We start from the raw sequence: 20456 nt of genomic DNA on the forward strand, positions 1-20456 counted from the left end.
CGCAATGCTTATAAAGAACAAAGAAAATGTTGGGGTATTTTCCGAAGGTATTCTACCACGGAAAATCTCATAGCATTTAAAAAAGCAAGAGCAAATGCTCGTAGAATCCGGCGTCGCAGTCAAAAAGAATCTTGGCACATATTCATATCAACAATCATTTCCAGTACATCTAGTGCACAATTATGGAAGAAAGTTAAAGCGGCAAACGGAATCTATAAAAAATTCGCTTTCCCCATTTTAAATACAGAAACGGCTTCATATTCCTCGCCACTTGACATTGCAAACGTTATCGGCGAAACCTTCGCTGACGTTTCAAGCTCTGTTTCTAATAATCCTGTTTTTCGTGCGGGTAAGAGACAAGCCGAGCAAGCGCCATTGAAATATCGAACCCGCAGGGTATTTTCTTATAACTGTAACTTTAAGATGTTAGAATTAAGGAAAGCTCTTTCTCATACTCGAGATACTAGCCCAGGTGTCGACGGGATTACCTACAGTATGCTTCGTCATTTAGACGAAACCTTTCTTTTGCATCTCCTGCACTTGTTTAACAGAATCTGGAGTGAGCAAATTTTTCCTGAACAATGGTATGAAGCCATTGTGATACCTATCCTTAAACCTGGGAAGGTTCCTACCAATCCCTCAAACTATAGGCCAATTGCTTTAACTAGTTGTCTTTGTAAAACGCTCGAACGCATGATAAATGCTCGTTTACTCTATGAACTGGAGAAAAATGGGTATATTTCACATTTCCAAAGTGGTTTCCGTCGAGGACGTTCTACCAGTGACAACTTAATTATGCTTGAATCTCAGATTCGGAATGCGTTTGTCCAGAGAAACCATCTAGTTTCTATATTCTTTGATATAGAAAAGGCGTACGATCGCACGTGGCGGTATGGTATTCTCCGTGCCTTAGTTGATTTTGGTTTTAAGGGTAACTTGCCAGTTTTTATTTAAAATTCCGTATATTTCGAGTCCGTATTGGTAATACATTTTCCCATCATTTTATTCAAAGTGAGGGTGTTCCTCAGGGAAGTGTTTTGAGTGTCACCCCTTTTATTCTTCATATAAGCCAAATCCTTCATGTTTTGCCATCATCGGTTTGTGGAACATTATATGTAGATGATTTACAAATCTCCTGTCAGGGGTCTAACATGAATTTAATAGAGCGACAGCTCCAGAGGGCTGTTAACAAACTTATTTCATGGTTTGACGAGAATGGATATACTCTATCCCCTGAGAAGAGCCGTTGCGTACACTTTTGTCGGAAACGGAGTCTCCACCCTGATCCTGTAATACAAATTCGAGGTGTTGATATTCCAGTCGTTGAAGAGGTACGTTTCTTGGGAGTCATATTTGACCGGAAACTCACTTTCCTTCCGCATGTCCTTCACTTCGAAAGAAGTGTGAAAAATCCCTCAACATCCTAAAAGTCCTCTCGACTACAAGATGGGGGGCAGATCTAACATCTCTACTTCGTATTATCAGTCTGTTATTCTGTCAAGAATTGATTATGGATGCGAAATATATGGTACAGCTCGTTCTAGTGTTCTCCGAAATTTAGACACAGTACACAACAGTGCTTTGCGTATCTGTTCTGGAGCCTTTCGCACATCACCAGTTCATAGTTTATATGTGATTTGTCATTAACTTCCACTTTATCTGAGACGGAAAAAATTATCTGAACTATATTTTTTCCGTATTGAATCTTCTATTAATCACCCTGTTCGTCGAGTGAATTTACCTATTGGTTTGGGACGATTATATAATGCACGTCCTTCTAATATTCTACCTTTCAGTGAAAGGATAACAAGGACTTTTGCTGATCCAGGCATTTTCAATCTGCAGGTTCATAATACTACTGCTTATACTTTGCCACCCTGGGATATCCCAGAAATATCATATCTTAACCCTTTTCTCGCCTATGACAAGTCTACCACTTCATCCGTTGTCTTTCAACAACTTTTTCTATATCACCGTAATGAACATTCTACACACATTCCTGTTTTTACGGATGGCTCTAAGACAGCTTATCAAGTGGGTTGTGCTGTCGTCATTGCTGAGGACACAAGCAGCTTTCAATTGAGTACTTTGTGTTCAGTTTTAACTGCTGAACTAATGGCAATTATGATTGCTCTTGAAAAAATTTCTAATCTTTTTGACCACAAATTCTGCATTTATTCTGATAGTATGAGTGCTCTGGAGGCCCTCAGCCAACCTCACGCTAAAACACATCCACTAGCTGTAGATATCCTTCATCTTTGGAGAAACTTGCAAGCTCGGAACTACCAAATTTTATTTTGTTGGTTACCTGGCCATGTTGGCATTGAATCTGCCGATGCTGCAGCAAAGACAGCATCCACTTCTCTACAACGAGCTATTCCGTACACTGATTTCAAAAAATATATTTCTCAACGTATTTTCTGTCTATGGAAAGAATCATGGGATTTGCAGATTTCTAATAAACTGCATTCTCTTCAGTCTGACATTACTCTGTGCCAATGCGCGAGCTGGACGTCAAATTGATACGGCTTCGCATTGGCCATACTCGTCTCACACATAAACATCTTCTATTTGGTGAGCGATGCCCAGTCTGTAATGCGTGCCATGTTAATTTAACTGTCATACATATTTTATCAGAATGTCCAATTTTTAATCCTCATCGAATGCGTTTATTCGATACATCATCTTCAAACATTTGTGACTTGGTGGGAGAACATCCCCATCCAAATATTTTAACTTTCTTGAAAGAAATTGGTGTTTTCCATTTTATTTAACTTGTTCAATTTTATCTCCACATTTCTTGTTTTTGCAAATTTTACTTTAACTTTTTAGAACTTCACTGAATATTTTTTATCTTTAACCATATGTTTGGCGCAGCATAGACAGATTTTGCTCTTGTGCCACAAAATCAGAAATAACTAACTAATCGGCTGGTAACCTAACAATTTGGTTAGTTTGCTAGGGATCAAGTGAAAGGGTCATTCTCTGGGGCTTAGCGTTAAGGGTGGCCAACGTTCCTGGAGATTGCCCTGAGCGTATAGATCCAGGCCAGCACTAGGGTAAGTGCTGAGGCTGGTATTTACCAGAGCCAGTTACTGCCTTCCCTTGTTGGGCTCGGTGGTGGGCGGTGCCGCCGGGATCCGAACCTTTTTTCTTCCTTGCATGGGTCATTCTAAGAAGGGTCCCTTCAGTGGGCAACAATCGAAACCAAAGAAAATTATTGATAATCATTTTGACACTTTTTTTGTTATACATCGCACTTCTGATCTGAAAGAAACTTTTCATACCGTTTCACCATTTCTTGTCGAAAAGGCTATTACCGGGTCTCTCGGCGAGGTTGAGTCTATCCGTAAACTACGCTCAGGTGATCTTCTTGTGGAGGTTAAAACTCGTGAACAATCGCAGAAAATACTTAAGCTGAAAAATATGGCCACTATACCAGTGTCGGTTAGCGCTCATTCTTCCATGAATAATTGCAAAGGAGTCATAACTTGTGGCGAACTTTTTAATGAAACCATTGAAAAAATCACTGCAGAGTTAGCTTTTGAGGAAGTAACACACGTACGACGTATTTCTATTCGTCAAGACGGAAAACTCCTTCCTACGAAGCATCTAATTCTCACATTCCACAGGCCTAAATTACCCGAGTATATCAAAGCTGGTTACATGAGATTACCGATGAGGCCATACATCCCAAATCCGCTACGATGCTTCCAGTGTCAGAGGTTTGGTCACGCTAAAACTGCCTGCCGCGGGACACTCACATGCGCCCGCTGTGCGGAGAAAGGACATGAAAGTGAACACTGTGACGCACAAGAGAAGTGTGTTAACTGCTTCGGTAATCATACTTCTTATTCCTGCTCCTGTCCTCGTTGGTAAATTGAAAAGCAAATTGTAGCTCTGAAGTTTAAACAGAATGTATCATATCCTGAGGCCAGACGCAGAGTCACAGCACAGACACCGGTACCTGGTATCAGTTATGCCTCTGCGACACAAGGAAAAATTGATAAAAATATTAGCAGGAACCAATCACTTGAAAACTCCACCAACTCTGATTCTGAACAATCTGGAAATACTGTTCCAAAAACACCTAAATTTCAAAAAAGCTACTTTAAAGTCTAAGTCACAAAAATCTCTCGCTCTGAAACTCTCAAAGCGTGGTCTTTCACCAAAAGCGCTACCCTCCAAATTGAAAAAATCTCTTGTTCATAATTCTGTTGCTTTGGGTTTGGCGTCACAAGGCGTAGCCCATAAAGACTTAACGTCTATTTTTGGTGGCGCCTCCAAAGGCCCAGACCTCATTTCTCTACATCCATCAGAAGAAGAGGATGAAGATTACAGAATGAGTTGTGATATTTTGCCAACTCAATCTAATGTTCCAACTGATTCTGATGCAACAAAAATCACTTAATGGGTACTTTCATTTCCTGGAACTGTCGCGGCATCCGTTCCAAATTGCAAGATATAAAGAACATTTCTAACACTTTTCATCCAGTCTGTATTGGAATTCAAGAGACTTTGCTGAAGTCCAATACCCCATTAAAACTTCATGGTTACAACTGTGTTCAGAAAGATACAGACAGTGGAATGAATAATTCTGGCGGTGTCTGTATCTTAACATCAAACCTTTATCCGAGTATTCCTCTTACTTCACATACTTCCCTACAGGCTGTGGCTGTACAGATTCATACTCGATCTTTAGTCACAGTCTGTTGTATCTATTTGCCACCTCATGATGTTATTAATCTGTCGGAACTCAATAACTTGGCGAGTCAGCTACCAACGCCTTTTCTGATAATGGGTGACTTCAATGCACATAGTATCTTGTGGGGTTCGGGGAGTACGAATACTCATGGGAGACAGATTGAGCAATTTGTTTCTGATGATTGCCTCTGTCTTCTCAATGACGAGGAGAAAACCTACCTCCATGGGCCTACATGCACATTTCACTGTACTGATCTGGCCATTTGTTCCCCAGAACTCTTGCCGCTATTAAATTTTGCAGTCGATTATGATCTCCATAACAGTGATCATTTCCCATTAATAATCTCACATGCTTATAGAGATCGTGACATTCAGTTTCCACGGCGTTTTCTATTTGAACGGGCAGATTGGACTGCTTTCACACAAATGGCAGAGATTACTGAAAATATAGTTAATATTACAGACATATCTGTAGCAGTACAAAATGTTCTTAATTGCTTAATTACTTCTGCTAATAATAAGATTCCTAAAAGTTCGCCACGTCTGCGAAAATTTCGAAGGCCGTAGTGTAATGTTGCTTTCTGTGACAGCCACAAACAACAGAAAAAATTATGGAACAAATTTAGAAGATACCCTACTACTAGGGATTGCAATACCAGACCAAAATTTAAATACCGGTATTCAGTATTTTTTAGATCTTAAAATCGGGATACTGGTTTTAAAACCGGTATTAGAAATTTTAGAAAAAGAAAGAAAACACAGGTGTTTCTTTGTTTTATTTGCCAGTTTTATAAGAGAGTGTAAATATCACAAAAAATAATATGTAACTTATAAATTATAACAGTATATAAAGAATCACAAAAAAGTAAAGGAACAACTTATTTATCTAAATCACAAAAAAAAGTGTAAATATCACTATTCAGTTTATGGTACTATTACAAATTTTTGAAATGTGATCTTCAAAAACATAATGCATCAATTGTACTGTCATTAAGCCTGAAAAGTAATTTTTTGTAAAGATTACCAGCTGTCGAAAATGCTCTTTCGACATCTACGCTAGTTGGTGATACTGTTAGCAATACGCGTTATACTTTTTCCAAGTATTTACCTCTAAATCCCTCATCTTCAAATAAATCAATTTCTCGTCGGAGCGTTTTGGATATAGCTGATTTCTGTATTGTATTTTGGTTCGTTGAAATTTTTTTATTTATCGCTACTTCTAATTTTTGTACAAGAGACAATTCCTTTTCATTATCGACATTAGTGTCATCATAATCTTCAATAACTGAACCGAATTCTTCTGAATGTGGATAGGTTTGTGGGTAAAAACTTTTAAGAAAATTTACTATAAACTTAATCAGATTTGAATTGAATTATTTTCTTTTCTTCTTTTTACTTTTCATTTTTAAAATCTTTATAATTATGTAAATACTATAAAACATTTTCTATTTCGGTATGCCTTTCTTCTGTGTGATTTTTCAATGTAATATATAATTCTTCAGATAGTGATGTGTGCTGTTCTTTCATGACTTCAACATGAAATTTGTTGTTGAATTAGCTGTTAATAAATTAAAATATCTCCGACATAATGCCTTTATAGTCAGTTTTATTGGAAGTAGAGCTGATATAGTTCTGGATATTAAATCGAATTCACTATCTGAAAAATTAATTTACATGTTTAAGTCGATTATTGCTTTTTGGATTGGTTTTCTAAATTTCCAAAATCGTTCCATCATTAGGAGTAAACTGTTCCAACGTGTCTCAGAATCTATTATTAACATATATTCTGTTTCATTTTCAGTTAGTATATATTTTTGTAATATGGCATTTTTTGTAGGAGAATGTTTAAAAATCTTAACAATTTTTCGAACTTTATAAATTATAGGAAGCAATTCTTGATGCGTTAATATTTCAACCTCATTAACAATATCTTCTCCAACAATTACATTGTCATTGTCAATATCACTCTCACTCTTACTCTATTCAATGTCGGAATCCGAAGTTTCTATATCCACAGTATTTGGATTCTTTTGTTCTTTATTTTTTTTGGTATAATACATCTATTACTTCTAATTGAATTCCACGAGCATAGCACAATTGCTGATTTGCACCAATCAACGTTCCAACTTCTTTCATAACTGTTGCTGCATTAGTCGTTATGGATACAATATCTTCTTTCAGGGATAATCCAAGTTTCGCTACTTTAGATTTAAGCCATTAATTAGCTAATTAATTTCGCCCGTTAGGGAGACATAAAAACAAAAACGTATACTATTTTGCTATGTTGGCGATCCCTGAACATATAGTGGAGACAATTTTAAAAATGTCTAGTAAATACCGAAAAACCGGTATTTAAACTTGTGAACACCGGTATTACAAAATTGTACAAATGGCTGAAAATACCGGTATTCGGTATCCCGGTATTGCAATCCCTACCTACTACAGAAAATCTTGTAGCATTCAAAAAAGCCAAAGCCTTTGCTCGTTGCATTCGTCGACGTAGTGAAAGGGAATCATGGGCCAAATATATTTCATTGATTACATCTCGTACCACAAGTAAGCAGCTTTGGAAGAAAATAAAGGCTGCCAATGGAATTTATCAGGAGTTTTCTTTACCAATTCTGAAATCTGGAAGCAATACTTATTCTTCTCCATTAGATATTGCCAATATTTTAGGGCAGACATTTGCGCAAGTTTCCGCCGATACTTCTTATAATTCTAAATTTAGGGCGACCAAGACTCGCTCAGAACGACGGATTTTGAACTTTCAAACCCGCGATTCTCTTCTATATAACTGCGAGTTCAAGATATTTGAACTGAAAAAAGCCATATCCCTAGCACATGATACCAGTTCTGGCCCAGATGGAGTCACAAACAGTATGCTGCGCCATTTGAATGAGGTATCGCTCCCTAATCTCCTGCATCTGTTCAACAGAATATGGAATGAGCAGAGCTTCCAATATCAATGGCAAGAAGCGCTCGTGATTCCCAATCTCAAACCAGGGAAAGACCCTGCAAACCCTATGCACTACAGACCTATCGCCTTAACAAGTGTTCTTTGCAAAACACTAGAGCGTATGGTCAATGCTCATCTTATCTTTGAATTGGAGAAACGAGCATGCATTCCACACATGCAAAGTGGCTTCCGAAGGGGTCGCTCAACTGTTGACAATATCGTCCATCTGGATACCCAAATTCGCAATGTTTTTGTGCGAAGAAACCATCTCGTCTCCATTTTCATTGACATAGAGAAGGCATACGACCGTACATTGTGTTATGGAATCCTTCAGAGACTTTTTGATTTGGATTTTAGGGGAAATCTCCCTGTTTTTATTCGAAACTTTTTAACTTCTCGAATTTTTCGAGTACGTATGGGCAATTTACTTTCAGATCCTTTTACTCAAGCTGAGGGCGTACCGCAAGGGAGCGTTCTCAGTGTTACACTTTTTATCATTCATTTCAGTGACATCCTTAACCACTTACCACCATCCGTGCAAGGAAATTTATATGTTGATGATTTGCAGATCTCGTGTCAGGGTTCTAATATGCATTTAATTGAGAGACAGCTTCAAACCGCTATTACAAAATTAGTTGCTTGGTATAATGAGAATGGACATACTCTTTCAGCTGAAAAGAGTAGATGCGTTCATTTCTGTAGAAAGCGAAGCATTCACCCTGAACCGTCAATCTCTATACGGAACAATCCAGTACCTGTAGTTAATGAGATACATTTCTTAGGAGTGCTTTTTGACCGTAAACTCACTTTCCTACCACATATACTAGATCTGCGGAAGAGATGTGAAAAATCTCTTAATATCCTCAAAGTACTCTCCCGCACGTCTTGGGGAGCCGATCGTTCATCGCTACTTCGTATATATCAAGCCATTGTCTTGTCACGGATTGACTATGGATGTGTGGTATATGGCGCTGCCAATGTTACTACTTTACGACGATTGGATACCGTGCATTATTCTGCTCAGCGGATATGCTCAGGGGCCTTCCGTACATCGCCTGTAGAAAGCCTATATGTCATATGCCAACAATTGCTTCTGAACTTGCGACGTAGAAAACTTTCTATGCAATACTATTTCCGAGCGCAATCTCACCCCCAACTTCCTATTGCTCACATGACTATTCCGGAAACTCTCCAAAGGATTTACAATGCCCGCCCCTCTCACATCCTTCCCTTCTGTGAGAGAATTAAAGAAATAAACGAAATTTCGGAACTTAATTTGCCTGCCATTGAACCTGCTGATTTTCTTATCTTCCCACCATGGGATATTCCCAAGTTTTCCTTTTTGAATCCTTTCTCTGGGTTTGTGAAAAATAAAACTACTCCAGTCATTTTCCAGCAACTTTTTTGTTCTCGTCGGTGTCAATATTCCTCGTACACGCCCATTTTTACTGATTTTTCAAAAACAAATGGACATGTTGGATGTGGTATTGTATCTGGTACCGACATAAGCAGTGTCCGTCTGCATGCATCCTTTTCAGTTTTGACAGCCGAGTTGGTGGCAATTGCACAGGCCATTTATAATATTTCGGTTTCAACTCAGAGACTGTTCTGCATATATACTGACAGTATGAGTTCGCTGGAAACTTTTTCCCATTTCACTTATGATATGCATCCAGTTGCTGCTGAAATCTTAAAACTTTTGAAAACTCTTCAATGTAGGGGCTACCACATTTTATTTTGTTGGCTCCCCGGCCATGTAGGAATTTTTGGCAATGAGCAGGCAGACCAAGCTGCCAAAACTGCCACTTGTTTTTCAAATCGCAGAATACCATATTGTGATGCAAAGAAATCCATTGCATGTAGAATATTTTCTCTATGGCAAGAAAAATGGGATTTACGCAGGAACAATAAACTGCATACAGTTAAACCTTTTATAAGCTTGTGGCCAGTCTTACCTGTGCGTAGGAATGATGTTATATTAGCACCCACAAGCACCTACTATTTGGTGACAGAGCACCTATGTGCTCCACATGTCGCACAGATTTTACAGTTCATCACATTTTAATCGAATGCCCTGCTTTTAATATTCATCGTAACCAGTTTTTTCACTCATCACCGTTAACTCTCCCTGATTTATTGGGAGAGAACCACCATCCAAACATTTTTAAATGCTATTAAATTTTTACCATACATTTAAACTTTTCAAGTGCTTAAAACTTTTAAATTCTTTTCATTTTAAATACATATCCATTTGCTACTCTTTCCAGTAATATTTTAACTATTTTATTGTTTTCGTATAACCACTCATATATTTAAATTTTAAAGAAAATTTAACCTCTTCTTTACCACACGAATGGCGCAGTTTAGCCAAAGATGGCTCTTGTGCCAGAAAAATGCAAATAAACAAGCAGTATTCCCAAAACATTAGGAAATATACCAAAGTTATGCAAGCTATGTTGGAATGACAAATGCGAAAACGGTAAAAGAGCACTAGACAAGGAAAATTAATGTTAAAAAAAGGAAAATCTGAATTTCGTAGAATCCGACGCATTAGTCAGGAGCAATCCTTTCATTCGTATGTCAATTCCGTTCAAAGACAAATTCCTTCTAAAATCATGTGGGACAAAATAAAAAAGATTTTTTGGCTGTTATTCAAATTCAGATAAAATAGACTTCTTAAAATTGAATGGAAGTGTAATTTCTAATGCAAAAGAAATTGCAAATCTAATTGGACAAATTCTTTCTAACATATCGAGTGAAGAATTTTATCCAGAAGATTTCATTGCTTTTAAGAAGCAGACAGAAAAACAAACATCGGATTTTTTACCTTCATATGGTGAGGGAGGAATATAATACTACTTTTAAATTTCATGAATTGAAAAACGCATTAAAAAAATTCCATTCTACATCACCGGGACCTGAGAGAATACTACATCATGATATGCAGAAACATCTCGGCGATTCATCATTGAGGGTACTCTTAACTTTATTTAACAGAATTTGGATAGAAAGGTTCTTCCCATCTTAGTTCTTCCCCATATACAAATCACTGATACGCTCAAAGCTTGACTACGGGGCACCAATATATGGTTGAGCTGCCAAATCTACCTTGAAATTATTTAATGTAATACATAACCAAGGACTTCGTATAGCCACAGGAGCTTTTAGAACATTGCAAATTCAAAGTTTACACACTATACGTGATGAGCTCTCCTGAGAACTTAGGTGGAAACGACTTTGTTTATCCTACTTTTATAAAATCAAAAGTGTCGAATACCATCCACTGAGCAACAAGGTTCTCAGTCCTATATACAGATCGTTATTCTCTATGAAATTATCTTTTACGCCAATTTTTGGATTCCGTATAGAAGAGAATTTACGATAAAAAAAAAAAAAAAAAAAAAAAAAAAAAAAAAAAAAAACTGAAGACTTTCCTATTGTTGTGAATATTAGTGGTCCACCTCCAGGGCAGGAGGCACCCTTTAATTTTATAGATGATTTTATACACTTCCTGAAACCATCAACTTCGCTAAAAAATAATTTCACAGTTAAATTCTGTTGGATTCCTGCGCATGTTGGAATTTGGGGAAATGAAAAAGCTGACAAGGCAGTAAAAAGGTCAAGCCTGATGAAAGCAAATTTGGTTCCATTACCCGATGCATTACAAGCAACAAAAATAACTCAAAATAAATGTTGGCAGTCTACGTGGGAAAAGCTATCTACGAATAAACTATTTCAAATAGAGCCATCTGTCAAAGGTTTCAAAAGTAAAACTAATTAGAAATAAAGATGTCATTATCACGAGACTTCGAATAAGCCACACTTATTTAAACCCCAAAACATCTTTCGCACTCTGATCATGCATCACTTTGTAATAAATGCAGCTGTGTTTTAACGGTTAAGCATATTCAGTGCAAATGCCAAGATTTTAGTACACAAGGACAAGTTCATTTCGGCGCGACTGTTTTTAACTTAAATGACATTTTAAGTGATAACACTCATTCAAATATTTTTGCCTTTTAAAAGATATTCAAATTTTATATCAGATTTAATATATCTTTTTTTTTTTAAAGAATGTTTTACCCGAAACTAAAAATCATGTCTAACAAATGTTTGGAGCAGAGCGACCAAATCTGGTCCATGTTCCATAAAACCAAACCGAACCTACCCTTTAAATTATATACGTGCCAAGTTTTGCTTGTATGTATATGCAATATAAGAGGAAATGCGCGAACAGTACTTATGTTCTAACTATAATAAAAAAACAATACTCAATAATTTTAATGAGTGAGAAAAACACAAAAAGGAAGCAACAATTTAACATTACTTGAAATAACAGTATATAAAAAGAATACTTATATTCACATGTAGAAAAAAAATTATCTTTATTTTTTACCTAGAATTCAGCAAGACAAACTTTACATATTAAGAGGGGGGATATTGAACACCTCTCATATTCTTTAATTATAAGTCACACCAAATTAAGGACTCGGAAAAAAAAATACAAAAAAAAAAAATTTACTCTCATCATATACCCATTAATGATTATTTAACAAAAAACATTATGAAGCAATATTACTTAATAATTTTTATTTATTTATTGTTGCCAGTTTATATATTTGGACATCAATTTTTGCTTCTGAAGATTTTCTAGTTATCAGTTTAATTTTTTTTTCTTTTTCAACAATTTCATTTGCAATGTTGCTTTGGGTTTGCTGTACTCCTCTCTCTCTCTCTTTTCCTTGAACTTTCCTAAAGCTGCATAATACCTCGCACGTGCTTATTAAGCATACTGAAGCATAAGAAATCGGATTATTTAAAACAATTCCATAAAAGTTCATGATATCATACACAGTTCTTAGACAAAATTAAAGAACCTTCTTTCAGATTTCCAACAAGAATGCCATCTTTGATGCTAAATCCATTTTCCATAGCCGCACTTCTATGTGACAACACAAAAATTATTTTTATAACTTTCCAAAAAATCGGGAAATTCTTTTGACTTCAAAATATTAGATTAGAAATCATTTAAACGAATTTTTTCATTAGATGGATCAAGCTACTCCTTGTATATACTTTTTAGTTTTTTTCAGGAAAATTTCAAATAGAATTTTTTACATCTGAACATGCCGGGGAATTTTGTGTTTTGAAATAAAGAAGTCAACAAGCAAATCAGTCATTCTTTTTTCACATAATAATATATTGTTCTTCAATAAATGTGAATTTAAACAAGATGTAGCATTTAAAACAGCAAAGTTTGGATATGCGTTAAAATAATTTTTTATAGTATTCTTCACCATATAAAACACTAATAAAAAGGCTCTTTCAGTTTCCGTAACTCCACTAATGATCAAGAAACTTTTCAGTATTTCAATTTGTTTTTTTTTTTTTTTTTTTTTTTTTTTTAGTTTCAGAGTGTTAGCATTGTCAATCTCTATCAAAAGTAAGCCGTCTAATGTTTTTTTGTTTCTTCGATTATGCTTCTTTTGATATTTTTCATGAACAGTTTATCAATCATAGAAAGATTTTCTTATAAGAAAGGCACTTTTGGTTCAGATGTCTTCAGCGTTCAGTTTGTGAAACTTTTTAAGAAACGGCTGAGGAATATTAGCAATAAAAGAGAATCTGATTCTAACCATAATCAATTTATCCTGACAAACATTTATAATATCACCACTCCTGCCAGATTCGGGCAAATTTTTTTAAAGCACGTTCGCAAACACAGACATTTTCCACCCAAAGGATAGAATAAAAACTTCAATGGAAATTCAGAAGAACCAGGAGATCGGCACGTTCAGTTGGACTATCTTAAATATTCTATGCACTGCTCGAAGAAGAATATCTATTTTCCATCGAGTACTTGTTCATACTGAAACGCTCCATGGATGACGTATAGTTCAAAAGTATCTAGATCTAAAACTTTACGGTCATTTTCACACGAAAGTTCTTCTTTTACATGTTTAAAAAGTTTTAAATTTACGTTTGGTCATCTACTAATTTGTAAAAGTAACTGTATGTCCAAACTTGATACAACTTCTTTAAAATTCTCAAACAGTTCTTGAGCAATGGTATATCTTAAAAATACTGAATTCTAATATCTTGTGGAGACTCACAACATTATCTAACAATAAGATTTATTTGATATTTTTATGAAATGCGGTCCAAAGCTTCACCAAAGATTTCTTAAAAGATTGTAGCAAAAACGGATCTAATCCATAACAATGCACAACATTTTTGTACCACCTAACGTACATTTTTTAGCTACTATCAGTGAACGTACGTGAAAATATTTCTAATGTATCATTGAATCATCAAAGGACGAATGTGACGAAACAAGTTTTAATGCCCATGAAAGTGCAGCTTTACAAGATTGTTCTTGAACTAAAATGTTTGAAATCGGCTTGTTTCCGGACATTATTGACGTTTTCGGACTAGTCATCTTTTCCTGTATTCCTTTTACATAAAAAGTCAAATATCAATGATCACTCTTTTTAATTGGCAAAAAATTTTAAATGTTTTCCTCTTTTTGCATGACTAGTAAATGCTTGTTCCCATATCAATTACACTTATTATTTTCTTACAAAGTGAGCAGTACACAGCAAGTGAATTTTGAGAAACTTCTCTAACTCATTCAGCAAAGTCAGGATTCATATTTTTATCCTTCCAGTTTGTACGGAGGGATCAAATTCCGTACGGAGCAACTCATCATTAAAAAGAATCTCATTGAGTGATGAAATCTGATGAGTAGCTTATCATTAAAAAAAAATCTCTGAATAAACTCGCAATTTCTCACAAAAAAAAAAAAAAAGAGCCATTTCATAAGCTTACGTGCGATTGCCAAAAAAATACCATAAAGATGCTTTTGCATCTTGCTATTCCCGGCAGAGAAACTTCTTGTATTTTCTCAAGCAGTTACAGCACTCTCCCGCATTCTCCTTAGCTGCAATCCGGGAATCTCATGAAAAGAAAACTGCTTCTAAAATCGAAATTAGACGTAACTATACAAAAAAAAAAAAAAAAAAGAAGAAGAAGAAGAAGAAGGAAGGGGAAAAGAAATTGAAAAAAGAGCGAGTAGAAAACGAACAAATTTCAGCGATTTTGGTGTTTGGTTTGGACAGTTTTTGATGCTGTGGCTATGATTTATTATTCTTGCAGTGTTTAAGAGATAGGCATTTTTTAGTTGAAAAAAAAGGCCGGATAAAGGAAAATAATTCAATCTATTTTACCTGTCTTTATGGAAATTTTAAATTGGTTTTTTAGAGGATTTTTAAAATCCTTTTGCTTTCCCGGTTCTTCCGGTGCTGTAGCAACTCTGTACATTGATCTTTAGTATTAAATGTGATATTATATCATTATATTGCATCATCTTTTTTAGAATTCAATATCTTTTACATGTAACACTACTACAATTTCAAAACTTTAAATATTTAAATAATATAAGTTAAAATTTTCAAATTAAGAAAAAACAGCTCTTTTAGTATTTTCAAAATATAAGATGGAGAGTAGTAAAATGTAACAAAACTTACACTGGTTTATAATGAATGCTTCACTAAGACTTTTTTTTTATATATTGATTTATTTAGATAGTTTGATTTTAAACTCATTAGTGTGTTTGATAAAATAATAGGCCTTAATGTTTATAATAAATTCGTCTATAAATAATGTCAAAGCTACGTAATTAATTCATTCATTTCGCCTTACTGCATACCTATTTCGTTTCACTAGATGCCAGATAAGACAGCAAAGCAATAAAACAAGGAAGACTTCTTTTCGTCTCTCAAAATTAAACTTTTAAAAGAACTTGAGATTTTTTATTTTTAAAATAAGGCAAAGGATAAAAAATGAAAATCCATTTACTTGAAAAATATTAATAGATTCTGAAAAATAATTTTTAAAAAAATGAAGAGATTTTTCAAGCTGTACTAAATTTCAGGATATACCAAAATACATATATATATATATATATTTTTTAATGTTCAGGTTTAATGCTGCTATATATTCTTAAAAAAAAAGCTTTACTTTTTTTTTTTTTTTCAGATTAGGAACATAGAGCTAAAAAATATTTGCATAAGAAATTTGAGGCTTTGGTTTAAAAATTCAAACCTTAAAATTAAACTCCCTTCTGAATCTTGCAACATTTTTTCTCTAATTTGTCTTGCTGCTATATTGCCTGTAGTTTCACCTAACACAGCAACCATGTCTGAAAGAAAAAATTCAATAATTTAAAAATGAAACAAAAAAGATTTAATATTTCGCGTACAACTGCAAGCTAAATTATGCAACACGTAGCAAATTTAAAAAAAAAAAATCTTCGACTAAAAGTAAATAAAAGAAATGATTTAGCTTTAATATTTAGTAATCATAACATTAGCACAATGGGCAATTTGCAAAAAAATACTGAAGCAAACATGGAATAGAAATCCAATACTAAACTTCATTTGCAGATTATTTACAAGTTACAGGACTACAGCAATATATATACATATATATTATATAGATTTCCATATCATTTTTGTGTAAAATAGTCCTCTTCATAGAATTTCTATTGCATAAGAATGTTGCTAATGTATGCATTATATATATATATATATATAACAAAAGTATTAGAATCAAGTTAATAGGAAAATCAAAAAATCAAATAAAAATTAAACCAAAAAAATTATAAAAAATATAAAAAAGAATCTTAAAATTTCCTTGACTGTTGATGGTATGTTCTGGCCTTTTCGTTTTTAATTTTAGTGCTATTTTTTGTTTTTATTGTTATTTTTGTTATTGTATTTTCACTTTGTAGTGGTTATTTTCTTCTAATTTGTTGTTTTGTATTTCCTTTCTGTTAAAATGGTATATCTCTTGGGCATAATTTCAGGGGATTTTCGGGTCACGAGGAATCACTATTAGACAAATGTCTGCATTTCCTCACAGAAAAAATCCCTTTCTTTGAATCTCTGCCTGAGGGTAACCCTTGAAAAAGTCTTCAGGCCGGATTCTTTTTTATATTTTTTATAATTTTTTTGGTTTAATTTTTATTTGATTTTTTGATTTTCCTATTAACTTGATTCTAATACTTTTGTTTCAATTCATCTGTGTTTTAGAAGTAGCTGCAATTGCGCTCTCTAAATACTATGAAGTTCTTTTTTGGTTTTAGTTTAAATAGGTATAAATTTTAGTTGAGATTTCGAAACTGTTTTGTTTCGTTTTCATTTTAGTTTCGTTTTCAAACTATTTCTTACTTTAGATTGGTTATATATATATATATATATATATATATATATATATATATATATATATATAATTCATTATTTCATAAGAGATTAAAGCAGGTGGACTAAAATTTAATAACTTGAAGAGAAAGAATCAAATAAATAAATAAATAAAGGAACAAAAGCATTTATTAGCAATATTATGTAAAAACTGAACAAGAAATTCCAGAAGTTTCACCGCTTTACTTTTTTTGATTTTTATATTTAATCTTTACCTTAGAAGTGACATTATGAGCATATTTCTTTATTTTGTTCTTTTATTGTTGTGTGTGTATGTGTGCATGAATTGCTTTCTTTGAAAGCTTTAATTATTCAGCATTAAAAGATTTTTAATAAACTATGAAGAAATTATTCAAACTGTAAAGAAACAGGAATCCAAAGACCCAAAATGTCAAACTCTTATGAAAAATATATATTACATTAATTTCAAGAGGGAATATCAAGACTTGCGTTCAAAACAGAAACCGAAAAAAGGATATAAATTATAGTTATTGCATACGAATAAACACATTAAGAAAATAGATTTTACTTTATTAATTTATTTATTAAATTACCAAAACAAATTAATTCGCTTAAAAAAACGAGGATACTGTTGATAGAGTAAATAACATTATTATTGAATGGATTACATTTATCACTTTGATCATCTGAAGTGACAAGCAATTGTGGATTTACAGATCTCTATCACAAATATGCAAGATTATTTTCTTTTATTCTGGGATGCGAGTTCAGCAGTTAAAGCTAGAATTAGTTGTGGGCAAATAAAGCAGAGAAAACTATTTCTATATTTTATTTTATAAAGTATTTGATATACTAAATCTGATATTTTACCTTTTTATTTATGTATTTATTTTTATACATAGCATACAGATATTTTAAATTTATTTTTTATATTGATTATCAATGTTGCACTAGTTTTTACAAAACATGAGTCAAATTTATAGCTTTTTTTTTTATGTGTGTGTGTATAATGTTGCGTTATGATCTTTCAATTTACCTCACATTTTTTCAACACCCCTGTATCTGTAAGTATGTGTCAGCTAATTTTAAAGCAATATATACTTTAAAAATAATACAAATTAAATGGAATAACTCTTAAATATTAAATAAATTTCATTCTCACATAACTAAATTTCTATTCAAAAGGCAAGAGAAGTATATGCAGAAAATATAAATGAAAGTGTGCAAAGGCAGATTTTCACTAAAATATGAATGGTGATTGGTAATAATATATTATTCTCAGATATACCAATGACTTGGGATAACATTACATTCATGGTTTTTTTTTTTTACTAAAGGAATAATAATTATTTAATTGGCATAAAACTTTGATTAAAATGCTACTTAAATTGCATATTTATCAGGAAAGGTTATAAAGTTCTTGTGACATATCAAACTTTTATTGCAGAAGTTAAAGTTATTACAAATCAAATAAGCTGTTAAAAACTGCATAGTGTAAATGTTATATACAAGAAAATAAGCATATATTTAATATTGTGATTTACTAAAATCTCAGCATGTCAGAAAATATATGTAATATTTTTAATAAAAAAGATTCTTTTACATAAAATATATTTTAATTTTCATCTCTTTACAATGTTATCTCCTGCAATTTTTTTTTAATAAGCCACCTTTGGTAATGGGTTAGTGTGCCAAAATTACTAACAATGTAAAATTTCAACTGAATACTTTGAGCATAATTTAATCTTAATGATCTCAGCAAAGCATTTTATAGTGCAATAGGTCTTTTTAATCTTTGTCATTTTGCAAAAAATTAAAGTTTAGTTTTAAATAGGAAGTGATTTAATTTTAAATTATCTAATAACATGCTTGCAGAATTGATGTTAGTTTGAAAAAATAGAGAAAGAAAGATAAAGCACTCAACATTGAAGTTTTACACATATTATACAATATTTTCATGATTTGTATAGTAAATTAGACGACTAATGAATACAATTTTCTCTAGTTCAATAATAAAATTCATCATACTACAAAATGATAGCAAAATGTCAAGCTAAATTAGCAGTAAAAAATGTTTAAAAATCATCAAAGTTTTAATTTTTTAAATTTATATATTATTGCTTCTGAAATTATACCTAAGCTATATAAGCAGTATAGCTTAATAATCCAATAGTACTTAATAATATAATTAAAAGCAAGTTTTAAATAAAAATTCAATATGGGGGAAAAAACTGAATCGTCATATTTTGATCATCGAAATAAAAAGAAAAAAAAGTACAATGAAATTTTAGTAACAATAATGAAAATTATTTGGATTTTATTTACAATAACATAAATAATATCATAAAATACATTTAAAAACCTCTTTAAAAGTTGATTAAATCTAGATAAAAATAATTATGACAATTAAATTGGAAAGATAATTTTTTTTTAAATTTTAAGATGGTTTTAAGATCTCTGTAATATAATATTTACAGAAATTAATATGGGAAAATACCAAAATTTCACTCAAATCCTAATTAAATAAAATTATAATACAAAATTTGCATATTACAAGAAAAAAAATTACTTTGAAGTGCATATTTCCATTCTTCAAAATATATATTCATACCAGGTTTGGTAATTAGACATATTTGGTAGAGCACCAACACATATACAGACAAAAACAAACATTCTCCTTAATTATCAGTAGATATTAAATTGAAAAAATATGTACCACCAAATAATTTTACATTTTTTTTTAACTACAAAATACTTTAATCAATTTTAAAAAAACCCCAAAGAGCTACATTTTTTCAGTAACATTATTAATAATTTTTGAAAAATGATATAAAATTTAATTAAACTTTGTGAATGAAAACTTAAATATATGTTTACAGCAAGGCAGATGTAGGAAGTTATTATCAACCAAATTTCAATTTTGATTTATTTTTATGAGTAAATAGTCAAGTTTGAATCAATTTGTAATTACATAACAGTAAAATTTCAGTGATTTTCAATCTACAGAAATATTTTCAATAAGAATAAACTCTTTTCAATAAGAATGAATATAAAATAAAACTCTCTTTAATTACCTCACTTCTCTATGTTGTGGCTATTTAAAATTCAGTCTATTAAATAAATCTTGGGTAGTGTCATGCTGTTACTCATGAAATATTGCATAAAGAGTGTTTAAATAATAAGAAATTAACTATGACAAAATTGTATGCTTCAAAGTAAAAATTAAGAAAATCTGTATAGCAGTTTAAAATTTATATGACATAAAATTTAAACATTTCATCAGCCTTATAAACATCCTGTCTCAACCAAATATATATATATATATATATATATATATATATAATAGACAGTAGTAATAAAAACCAAGTTAATAGGAAAAAATAAAAATTAAACCAAATAAAAAAGAATCCGGCCTGAAGACTTTCTCAAGGGTCACCCTCAGGCAGGGATTCAAAAAAACAGATTTTTTCTGTGAAGGAATACAGACTAAACAGTCAAAATTATCGATTCTTCGCGATCCAAAAATCCCCTGAAATTAGGCCTAAGAGATATACCATTTTAACAGAAGAGAAAAA

General features: G+C 32.5%; 1 protein-coding gene across 2 annotated transcripts in view; it reads right to left on the reverse strand.

Annotated features, from left to right (window-relative positions):
* The window catches only part of LOC129981901 (ubiquinone biosynthesis protein COQ4 homolog, mitochondrial-like), a 38052-nt gene that overhangs the window by 13474 nt on the left and 4122 nt on the right, over positions 1-20456 (reverse strand). For both annotated transcript variants that reach the window (XM_056092947.1, XM_056092946.1), the window contains one exon: positions 15764-15860. In XM_056092947.1, the coding sequence (XP_055948922.1) occupies positions 15764-15860 (97 nt within the window). The remainder of the gene's footprint in view (positions 1-15763; positions 15861-20456) is intronic.

This window comes from Argiope bruennichi, chromosome 8 (assembly GCF_947563725.1).
Source record: "Argiope bruennichi chromosome 8, qqArgBrue1.1, whole genome shotgun sequence".
Lineage (NCBI taxonomy): Eukaryota > Metazoa > Arthropoda > Arachnida > Araneae > Araneidae > Argiope > Argiope bruennichi.